Below are 11,688 nucleotides of genomic sequence, written 5' to 3' on the forward strand. Positions count from 1 at the left end.
TTCATCACATCGCGATTGTCAACCAACGAGCAAGCTACGCACACATATGTAATTCCTATTGTTTACGCTACGCTGATTACTACTTTTGTGTGTGTTAAGTTTGTTTTCATTGCTTTACTGATAAAATGATAAGTTGATAACGTTATCATTTTTATCATCAATGCAAATATTATCTACTTGTGATGTTCTATATCTTAAATTAGAAGTAATGCTTACACAATTTTTGACCAATTTTTGTAATTTGCAGTAAAATGCCGAGTAAAGTGCATGTAATTTGGATGACGCTAATTTTATTCGAACAACATCGTTGATTAGTTTTTATTCTTCTACACTTGTTTTCTGTAAATTGTCACTGCAACTTTTTAAAAATAGATTTATAATAAAATCAGTTAAAGTATAAAAGTCCATGAAAATACAGAACAATATAACAATTAACAACAGAAGAAATATAAAGTTTTCTACAGAATGCTGCAGCACAATTGTTTTGAAAGACATGTTTATTTAAAAAAAACACAAGAAATTTATTTAAATAGTTCTTAACGTCTCTCGAATCGCTACAAATGTTTTTATCGTGTTAAAACATTTGTCAGATGGTATTACAAATAAGTACGTTTTCAATGCACAAAAAAATACACTGAAAGTATTGCAACACTGAAATGTCATTGTCAAGAAATGAAGTTAGGCTATTTATAGTACCAAATAAATGTAATAGAAAAATAAAATACTAACTCTAAAAACGTTTGCAAACATTTACTTGAATTTGTAGTTTTGAATGACCAACCAAAAAAATTTAAACAAAAAAAAGTTTTGATATCTTTCTTTGGAAAAATCTTTCACATATGGACGAAATTAGCACATTCCAAAACTTTGCAATATAAAGTACTTAATACTAATTGACAAAATCCAGTGTACACCTAATGTATATATATTCATTTGAGTTAAGATTTACTTTAGTGTAAAAGAGAGGTAAATAGTAAGTATTCCTCGGCGGAATAAACATAAATTGAAATGCAATGGCTGATTTGATTTGCATGTGTAATAGTAAAGGCCCATTTAGATGGAGAGAGTTTCTCGTCTCGAAGATACGATTATCGAAAGAATATAAAAAAACTTTCCTCGTCTAAACATTTGCGATTATCGACCGTCCACGTGAGCGATAATCTCCTCGCCTTTCAATATAACGTCTCCGTGTAAACAGAACTCGAAAGCAAAAATCGTATTTCGAGTTTCTGTGCCAGCCGTTTCTACCACGAGTGCAGCGCGCGATGGTGTTTTGATTATCACTGCTTTTCTAAGACAAGAATTAATGGAACAAGAGCGAAAAAAAAATTTCAAATAACGGTGAGTGAGTGAGTGCCTCTGTGGTCGAATATAGCGTGGGCAATATAGTATTTATGGTGCTCTCGTAACGAATATGGCACTCCTTTCTAAATCCAGGATGAAAAGTCGTGCCCGCACTTTTCAAATAATGGCAAGTTGGGTATCGTTTTTGAGGTATTTGGGGGTGCTCATTACGAACATAGCATTTATTTCTAAATCCAAGATGGCCGACACGACTTTTCAAGTAAATGTACTTTTCAATAAACACTCCTTACTAACTCCCCACTCACTCCCCACTCACTCCCCACTCACTCCCTACTCACTCACCCACTCACTCACCACTCACTCACTCACTCACTCACCACTCACTCACTCACTCACTCACTCACTCGCTCACTCACTCACTCACTCACCCACTCACTCACAACTCACTCACTCACTAACCACTCCCACACTCACTCACTCACCACTCACCACTCACTGACTCACTCACCCCTCACTCACTCACTCATCGTCATCACTCACTCACTCACTCACCACTCACGCACGCACGCACGCCCGCGCGCACGCACGCACGCACGCACTCACTCACTCACTCAGTCACTCACGCACTCACACACGCACTCACTCGCCCTATAAATTTATCATAATTGTCAGTTTTGTTTGTGTCAGTAGTTATATAATTTAAAAAAAAATGATAAATCAAAATTATATTTCTATACAGTGCAATGAACTTAATATTATCAGCAGTTCCAAATTTGAATGATTTTTGCGTCATTTCGATATATCCATAGTCAATACCGCAGTAATCACTGAACTCGAATGGCAATTCTCGCACTCAAAACGGTTCGAACCGATTTGTACGATAATCGTATGAACTTGAAAAAATGTCATACGAGATCGTGTTTAGACAAGTCGAAAACTCGTAAGCAAGAATCTCCTTACTACATATTTCTCCGTGTAAACAGTCGAGGAGGCGATTAAGTTGCTTACGAGTCTCGTATGACATAATCGTAGGCGAGATTTTAGTTCTTGCCTGAATGTAAACATTATGATACGATAATCTTATGGCGATTATTGCTTACGAGAATCGCCTACGAGTTTTCGTCTCGAAGCGTGCGAGAAACTCTCCCCATCTAAATGGGCCTTTACTCTTGTGAGTATAGTGTTCTGTGTGAGAGGATTGTCTGTTTTGTGTGGATTTTCCGAAACTGAAAACCACATCCAAGCAAAGAGAATTTAAGCATGATCCAAGTTTTGTTTACTAAAACGGTTGTTGTTAGTAAAGTTATAATAATTGAGAAAATGAATGTTAAAAATAATGTAATCAACTAAAATCAGTTCTTAATGCTATTGTGTAGAAAAATTTCAAAAATTAATTAAGCAAAAAAGATAAAATGAGTAATTCATCGAATAATGTGGAAGAAAATATTAGTGTAACTACATCTGACACAGCTCAACTAATAAGCAATGACGAAGCTGGCACTTCCAACGACACAAGGCTCAACAAAGAAGTTAATTTTCAGGTAATGTTAACATACTAATAGACAAACAATAAAATTTTATGATTATCGACTATAATTGTGTATATACTATGTGCTCAATGTACTGTTAATCATACTCCACAAACGCATAAAGAGAACGATGTTCACACACGCTGGCAATGATCACAATAATTTTTATATTATCCCTGAAAAACTGACACTGGCACAAGCCTCTAGGAAATAATAATAACACAATTAAATGTTTTTTTTTCTAGGATTCTGATGAAGAAGATGTTCAAGGCAGTCACGGAATCAGACGCAGACAGCCAGTTCAAAAAATAGAACCAGGCTCATTGAATATTCTCTCCGCTAAATATGAGGTAAAATGGATGACCTACTTAGAAACATTGACCACTCTGAATCATAAATAATCTATTGTAACCATAAATTTACTACCTATACTAAATCTATGATTGTAACTGTGAGTTATCTTTGTGGTTGAACAGCATTAGCTATACATTAAGTGCTCAATACTGATGTGATAGTATCTGTTATATGCTAGTAGATTTTGCATACCTATTAATAGTAAATAATATCTTTACATTCAAACATGAAATTATTTCATTAATGAATGTGTCCTTAAATATATAACAGTAATCTTTAAAACAATTAGCAAAAATATTTAATGCTATAAAAAATGACTAAAGGTGTTGTCTCTAAAAGAGATGTCTTCCAGCCAATGTAAGGCAGTGAGAGCAAAAGTAATAAGCGAGCAATGGTGTGCCAGATAGGAAATAGATGGAAAATTATATATGCAAGATAGAGGGAAAATTATTACATAAGTAATATATTTATACACAATATATAACATATATTACTTAGGAAAATAAAATACCTGAGTGTGTATTATTATGTTTAATTTGGGAGAAATATCAAAATTTTTTAAACTAATCTTAAAGTTTTAGTGACAGTAATTTGCCGTCACTTAAGTCATAACAAATTATAATTGATATTTGAAAAAGTATATCTCTATCTATGTGTACATTAAGACCAATAAATTAGTGTAAATAAATCATTGACCTACCAATAAATGAACGTCAGGTTCGCGCTAAAAAGTGTCCGCACCTATAGGTGTTAAAATCGTATACAAAGCGTCAATCGCGCAACAGTCTTCGTTTGTTTGACTAACAGCGCGGTTGTCAATCATGCAGTACCATATAACATTGTCTTGTAAAAATTACTGCAGTAAAGTGTAAAAACAGGATTTTGTATCATATTTTCACTAAACCAATATATTGTGTTATCATAGTTGTCATTTAAAAGTGTTATTTTGTACAGTTTTATAGTATTTAATTTATATATAAATGAATCGTAAATATAAATTACAAAAGCCCAGAAAATAATCAAATAGCTAACTCTCCTTTTGCTACACATTTTTTACGCAAAAGATGGAAAGAGACCCATTACGTCAATTTGAAGAAGCTTATATAAACTTCTTGGTCATTTTCAATTTGTTTAAACCACAAGCGATTGAAATATTTAGAACAAGGAAACTATAGAGTCGCTTTGATTTTAATCTTATTTCTTAAATGATTTTTTATTAAACGTTAGCAATAACTAACAAAATGTTGTTGTACTCAGACAGACAGAAGTCATAAAATACATTTGAACGAAATATAGTTACCTCGAATTTTCATAATGTCAAATGGGCACTTTTTAGGAAGATTACAAAACAGAAGCTATTTTTGTCTTTGTAAAAAGCATCAAAATTACTCGAAAGCGTAACAGTTTTATTATAAATCGGTTTTCGGAATTACGGATGTTTGAGTTTACGTTTAGTTGGAATATCGGTACTCCGTAAAGGTAAAGGTAAAGGCTACTCCATTACTCTTGTGTTCAAGTAATTTTCAGTCATTGCTAAATATGGTGCATTTTGTTAAGTTTCCAGTAGAAGCTGAATATGGTGTTTATGGGCCCTTAAATTGTTGCAAGCAAAATTAGGCAGTACTGCAATGACATTACAATTTAAATTAAATGTTTTAGTTTTTTTTATATTTCGTTACATTTGTATGGTTAACTTCGAACATTTTTTTCGTGGTTTTTCTATTCGACCCGATATCCATTTGTTGATAGGTCAATGAAATAAATATAATAATTTTCTCTTTCAGAGCTTAGACTATGACACATGTGAGAACCATCTCCTTTTAGACGAAGAGCGCAAAAGAGGCTTTGCATTTGTACTAAGAAAGGACATAGCAAGATGGTTTATTATGCTATTGATTGGCATGATCACAGCCCTTATTGCCTTTATTATTGATATTGCTATTGAAGAGTTCTCTAATATTAAATATAAATTACTTAAAAAATGTATCCTTTTTAAAATTTTTATTGAATTGATATTCAATTATTTTTTGTGAAATTACTCCACTAATTTGTTATAATTATTACTACAAAGGTCGAACACTTAGAAAAATTCCTTCGATCCGGCCGGATTCGAACCGACGTCTTCTAGCTTACCGTGGCCGACGCTATACCAACTAAGCCACGGAACGAACCAGCGGACCTCACGAATTTTTCTATGTGCTTGCGTCGTGTCTTTGTATTTGGTTTTTCATCGACTTTTTAGTCGTAGCGCCATCTATGAGATAACTATGAAAGATTTATCACCCAGTTAGTACCTTTACAGCTACCAGTCCTGGCGTGAGATGTCGCAATGTTAGAATCCCCACATTTTCCCCACATAGCGTCAATCCCACAAAATGCCGAGTTGAAATTCCCTGCAATTTGGGGAATTCGCCACAAATTGACAACACTGTGAATGTTACTCATTTATTTTGAGCAATTTATCTATGAAGAATAATATTAACAACAAAAGAGGAAATGTAGTAAAAAAAATACATTTGTCAATTGTCATATTTTTATTTTCATACTTTTATAAAAAAAACGTACTCCAGAAAAAAAAATGGCTTCTTTTCATGTTTTTTTCATTGTTTTTTTTCGCCTCAGAAAAAAAGGTTTTTTTAACAACACTAATGTGTATATTGAAAAATTAAAGAAAAAGAATTAATCAATTTTATTCATTTCATATAGTATGTATTTTTATTATTATTCATTTCACACTTGACCAAATAATTTGCTATGCCAAAATTGTTGTCACAAAAAGAGATTAATGGTTGATAACATTGACTTACAATGATAAGACTGGTTTTCTATATCTCCTATGGTTTTGGATTTCCCCATACTGTCCCAGTTGAACAAACACACTGTATATTTGTTCATCGTCTTTTATTCTAAAGTCAGTTTTATCGAAAGGAAATAAGTACTGATTAAAGTCTACAATTACATTAATTGGTGTTAGATAAAATAGGTACCTTAACGATATACTATGAATATGTATTAAGTCACAATTTCCTTAACAACATTTTTACAGCTGTAGACAAATATGTATTGATTGATAAACTATACATTCCATACTTGTTATGGGTGTTATCGAATATAGCTATTGTTTTTATTGGATCTGTACTTGTTGCGTATGTTGAGGTGAGATTCTATCTATTTATGCTAATCAATTTTATAAAATATAAACTCTTGTAACATAATAATAGTAACCATAAGTAACATAACATATTTGCATTCTGATAAGTTTCGAGATATTGGCACTTGAATTTTTATTTTGCTAGTAAAACGAGTCAATTACGTTAATTTTGCTTAACAATAAAACGGAAACTAAATGAGATATAAAAAAGACCGATTCGTTTCACTGCTCGCGCTTAACATATGTCTCATGACAATGACTCAATTTCACGAAAAATATCGATTACGTTAGTTACGTTAAGGAGGCCAGAACTCAGTGCCGTATTGATACAGCATAGAAGCTAGGTACAGGGTCAATAGCACGTCAAGCTTGACACTTAAGATTTCAATTTAACTCTATGCCGCTTATGATAAGAACGGTCCAAAGTACAAATTGTCAAGCTTGCCGTGCTCTTGACTGTACCAGGCAGAATTTTGGAGTTGGTTCTTCAAAAATTGAGATCATCTCCAATTTATAATATTATCCTAGAGATGTGAACATTCACAGATAAGTATTTTCAATCAATCAAACAAATCAATTTTCACTGGATTTTAGCTCTAGTAATAGTCAGAAACCCTAAATTTAGATTGCTAATAAATACATCATTCCTAATTCTAAGAAGAAGGGTAGTTAGCTAGAAACCGAGAGTGCAAACTGAAATTAAACATTTCACGGGTGTAAATATTCAGGATTATCTTATTTTTATTAAACATTTTTGGAACATAAATTCGTTTAGTATACCCAATGAACAGCATGCTCAACTTTACACTTACCATTTAAATTCAAGTCGCCGCTGGCAACATAAGTATGATAACCATGCTCCTCAGTTCAAAGGGAACTCAATTCGTTTTCGCGCAAGATTTCTTGTGCGTTACAATCGGCCTTCAGGGAGTGGTGAGACAATATTGACAAAAAAATTAGGAATAATATTTTTTATGGAATGAAAAGTGGCAAGTACTGCACCATTGTGAAATCTTGAGTAAATGGGCCATCTTTTCAAATAACATGCCCAAGGTAGTGTAGTACTTCTTTTTAAAAATATGAAGTATCGAAGTTAGTGACGTAATTTTTTTAAACCTTGATTCAATGAAACTTTTTTTTACTAAATTGACGACATTCATCGTTTGATTTGAAACTGCGATAAATAGTAAGGCTATTTAGGATTACGTTAAAAAACAAATAAATGCAAGATTTGAACATTTGTGACGACAGTACCTAAATAAGTGGTCTAGGACATTTTCAAAAATATGCCTATTATCACTTAACTAAGTGACATGAATTTTTTATTTAATTTTTACCAGAACCAATATAACTTGGCCTCTCGCCTGGTGCTCGCTAGACGTTGAGTTCTGGGACACGCTATATGTGTAATTTTAATGGAAGCGAAAGGGTTTTGGCGGACTGATTGTTAGATACCTCTGGTAAAGATAAATTACTAAATCTTATACGCTATAGCTATAATCTTCCACCCAATTATTTATATTATGTACAATATTAAAAGTGAACATAAATTGTAAACTCATATACAACACCTGTATAAATATAATATTAGATACACATTTATAAATATAATGTTAGAGTTATAAAGTTTAGTTAGCATTGACCACGGTACAAATGGGCAATCTTAGATAACACAATTTAGGTATGCAGTTAATTTTTTACTATTAGAGCGGACATGTGTTATTTATTGCACCCAGCGTTGTATTTGTATTTTATATATTTGTACACAGGCGTCATGTAAGCTTTGCTTATCTACAACACTCGGCTGAAACGACATCAGCGTAATCTTAAAATAGCAATGTTAGGTTTATCAATCAATTTGTATATAAGGTCTATTGTTTTATTACCTTCGGTATAATCGGTCTACTTTCCCGATCGGTCCACTTGTCCAAATGGTCCATTTTCCCGATTCGTCTATTTACCTTTTCGTCAACTTTCCCGATCAGTCCACTTGTTTTTCCCGATTCGTCTATTTCCCATTTAGTTTACTTTCCAGATCGGTCTACTTTCCCGAATTCCACTTGTCCAAATGGGCCACCTGTTAAGCATGTAAACTAACAAAATGTTAGTTATTAGAAAATAAATCGTTTTACAAATTTTCAAAGAAGTTTGTAATTGCATAATTGCAGATTGTCAAGGAATAAATTTTTTATATTTTTGATAATGATGGTCGCTTTCCGTTAATCATGATTTGAAAAAACAAAATCAAATAGACAGTTTTTAACCGACTTCCAAAAAAGGAAGAAGTTTTCATTTCGACTATATTTTTTAAATCAATTTTGATGATTATTTTTTGTTGGAAAAAGGGTACCTCAGTAGTTGTCCCATTTAAATTTAAAGAAAATATTCCCCCTCAAAGGGTGGCAAACTAGGGGATTAATCCGGTTTCGCGCACTTTCCGGTAAACGATTTCAATAAAACTTGGCAAATACATATATGTAATCTCACGAGCTTTTGTGGTCGGTTTTTTAGTTTTCTGTACTGAGGTTATCTGAGTAGATGCATCATTAAAGTAGACCGACCCGGAAAGGAGACGAAATGGGAAAGTAGACCAAACAGGAAAGTAGACAAAATGGGAAATAGACGAATCGGGAAAAACAAGTGGACCAATAGGGAAAGTAGACGAATAGTGGCAGTGGACCTATCGGGAAAGTAGACCAATTAATTGTACCAAAGGGGTTTTATTTTGTAATACTTTATTGTATGCAACATTAAGGTTCCCCCATATTTCAGCCTCGGATCAAATTGAGCTTGGTTGAACTCGACGGATGTCCCGTATTTTATCCGCGTGACACGAATGAAAACTATAGGTAGGATAGATGCTGAACCAAATCGAACACTACTTATCTGCCAAATTTCATTGAATTCCGTTCAACCTTTTTATATGACGAGATAACAAAAATCTAACCAAAGTTTCGTATATTTGTAATTAGCACCTGTTAAAGAATTTTAACTAACTTTTTCCAGCCAGTAGCGGGAGGCAGTGGTATCCCGCAAGTTAAATGTTATTTGAACGGTGTCAAAATACCACGGGTAGTACGGATAAAAACTTTAATCGTGAAGACGATCGGCGTTATTACGGCTGTTGTTGGCGGTTTAGCCGGTGGAAAGGTAAGAAAGATTAAAATACTTAGGTATAAAGAAGCTCTTCGCGGGCCGGAGTTAGCTTTACTCTTGCCCGCCAACGTTCCTTCCAAAGTAGGAGTGTATATTATAGTATAGTCTTTGGAAATGTACTTAATTGACAGCTTCGTCGATATCGATTTTAGTTTGAAATTTCTAGATTTTCTGGCCCCTAATGAAAAAAGTTTGTCCGCCGTTGATCATATTGGCAATGGCAAGCAACGCGTTGACTTTAGTCGAACTTGTCCGTTATGTAGCGTTTTTTCGAATCATGTGCTCGAACTGATAATGGAATCGAACACGAAAAATCTTTATGCGCAAAAATCACACACTTATCGAAGACCTGAAATCCCCTCCTCACCATAGTGGATCTACTAATGGAGAGACGAGGACAACAATACAATTGTTGAGTATTCATTTCGAAATAATTCCTAAAATTACACTTATTTCCCTCACAGGAAGGTCCAATGATTCACAGCGGCGCAGTCGTTGCGGCCGGTATATCCCAAGGCAAGAGTACAACGTTCAACAAAGACTTCAAGGTGTTCCAGTATTTTCGCGAGGATCATGAGAAACGAGATTTTGTATCGGGAGGAGCGGCTGCGGGAGTATCAGCGGCTTTTGGTGCACCTATTGGTGAGAATAGTGGCTTTAGAGTAATCTGCGGAGGCAAAGATCCTGAAATTGTGTAGCTTCCAAGCACATGCTGCATCTGGAATATCGACTGTGAACTGGCAATCGGTACTACCTCAGTTTTGATAAGTTTACGGGTGAAGAAAAAAATTGTTTGCATCATTTACGTAGCATCGGCTTATTAAATAAAAATACGTAGTTTTTAAATATTTTTATTACACATGTATGTATACACTACATATTTTTATTTAATAAACCAGTGTCTATGTAAATGACGCAAACATTTTTTTTGTAAAGTTGTCAAAATTGAGATAGTACCGGTTGCCAGTTCACAGTCGATACATATGCCAGCGGAGGCTCCTTATTTTTGAGATATACTAAGCGTCTAACATCTGTAATTGTGATTTCTTGCGGGCTACTGTCTAGTTAGACACTAATCGTCACAAACGTCTTGGGTCGCTGAGAGCCTAGGACGCATTTAACAAAAACACAAATTTTTGTTTTATTAAGATGTTCATGTTTTAGGTGGCGTATTATTTTCACTAGAGGAAGGCACAAGTTTTTGGAATCAAGCTTTAACATGGCGCATATTTTTCGGGACTGTTGTATCGACATTTACGTTGAATTTCGCATTGTCTACTTATCACGGACATCCGGGAGAGTTAAGCTATCCTGGTAAATGTAGTTCAATGTTTTGAAATATATTTTTATTTATTTTTATTTCAAATAGTCTGATCGTCACGTAATTTTTATCATGACAAAATATATGTATATTGTAGTATTTTCTTTAATGCAGAATTTCTAAGAGATATCATCTGTTTAAAGTACATAAGTGACATTTTGAGCAAAAAGTGTTTAATTTATATAGCTATGGTAAGAAAATCACTGTCTTTCTGCACGTGAACATAAAAGCTATGAACGTAATAAGAGTTTTATCGGCAGAAATATGGTGATTTTCTTACATAATTTGTACAACAACAGGTACATAATTTGGAGATTTTTTGTGAAAAATTCCGCACACATATTCATATCTGTTTCCGTAACTTTTATTATGGAACTTTAATCGTTAGTTTGCGACGTTCGCGACGGATGAGGGGAGCTCGCGGGCTGCATTGTAGTGAGGTATATTAACAGCCATGCGATTGAAAATATTCGAATTTTCAGGATTGTTAAACTTAGGTAAAATGGAGCCATTCCCGTTCCAAGTGTATGAACTCCCTGTATTTATGATTTTTGGCGCTATCGGCGGCATAATGGGAGCCCTGTGGAACCACATCAATTACAAGCTAGCTGTGTTTCGAGTAAGGTGAGTCATTTAGTGTATTAATCCTTGATATAGGTGCGGTATTAATACGTTATTTATTTAATTATATAAAAATGTGTAAAATATATTTTTACGTAATATTAATTAATAATTGAGTACTCCAAGATCATTGATTTATATAGAGTTGTAGATCACTGATTGCCACATATATATAACAGATAAACTGAAGTGCGGCTCACGGCCATGGGCAAATTTAAATATTAGAGACAGGATATTTTGCTTAATGCATA

General features: G+C 33.9%; 1 protein-coding gene across 1 annotated transcript in view; it reads left to right on the plus strand.

The window, feature by feature from the left end:
• Positions 1 to 2,702: 2,702 nt before the first annotated feature.
• The window catches only part of LOC113228657 (H(+)/Cl(-) exchange transporter 7), a 24,615-nt gene continuing 15,629 nt past the window's right edge, over positions 2,703 to 11,688 (plus strand). The window contains exons 1-8 of the mRNA XM_026462013.1: positions 2,703 to 2,846; positions 3,080 to 3,184; positions 4,973 to 5,171; positions 6,235 to 6,344; positions 9,346 to 9,489; positions 9,960 to 10,137; positions 10,660 to 10,809; positions 11,299 to 11,435. Coding sequence (XP_026317798.1) covers positions 2,718 to 2,846; positions 3,080 to 3,184; positions 4,973 to 5,171; positions 6,235 to 6,344; positions 9,346 to 9,489; positions 9,960 to 10,137; positions 10,660 to 10,809; positions 11,299 to 11,435 — 1,152 coding nt within the window. The 5' untranslated portion in view covers positions 2,703 to 2,717. The remainder of the gene's footprint in view (positions 2,847 to 3,079; positions 3,185 to 4,972; positions 5,172 to 6,234; positions 6,345 to 9,345; positions 9,490 to 9,959; positions 10,138 to 10,659; positions 10,810 to 11,298; positions 11,436 to 11,688) is intronic.

This window comes from Hyposmocoma kahamanoa, unplaced genomic scaffold (assembly GCF_003589595.1).
Source record: "Hyposmocoma kahamanoa isolate Upper Pololo Valley unplaced genomic scaffold, ASM358959v1 232, whole genome shotgun sequence".
In the NCBI taxonomy this organism is placed as follows: domain Eukaryota; kingdom Metazoa; phylum Arthropoda; class Insecta; order Lepidoptera; family Cosmopterigidae; genus Hyposmocoma; species Hyposmocoma kahamanoa.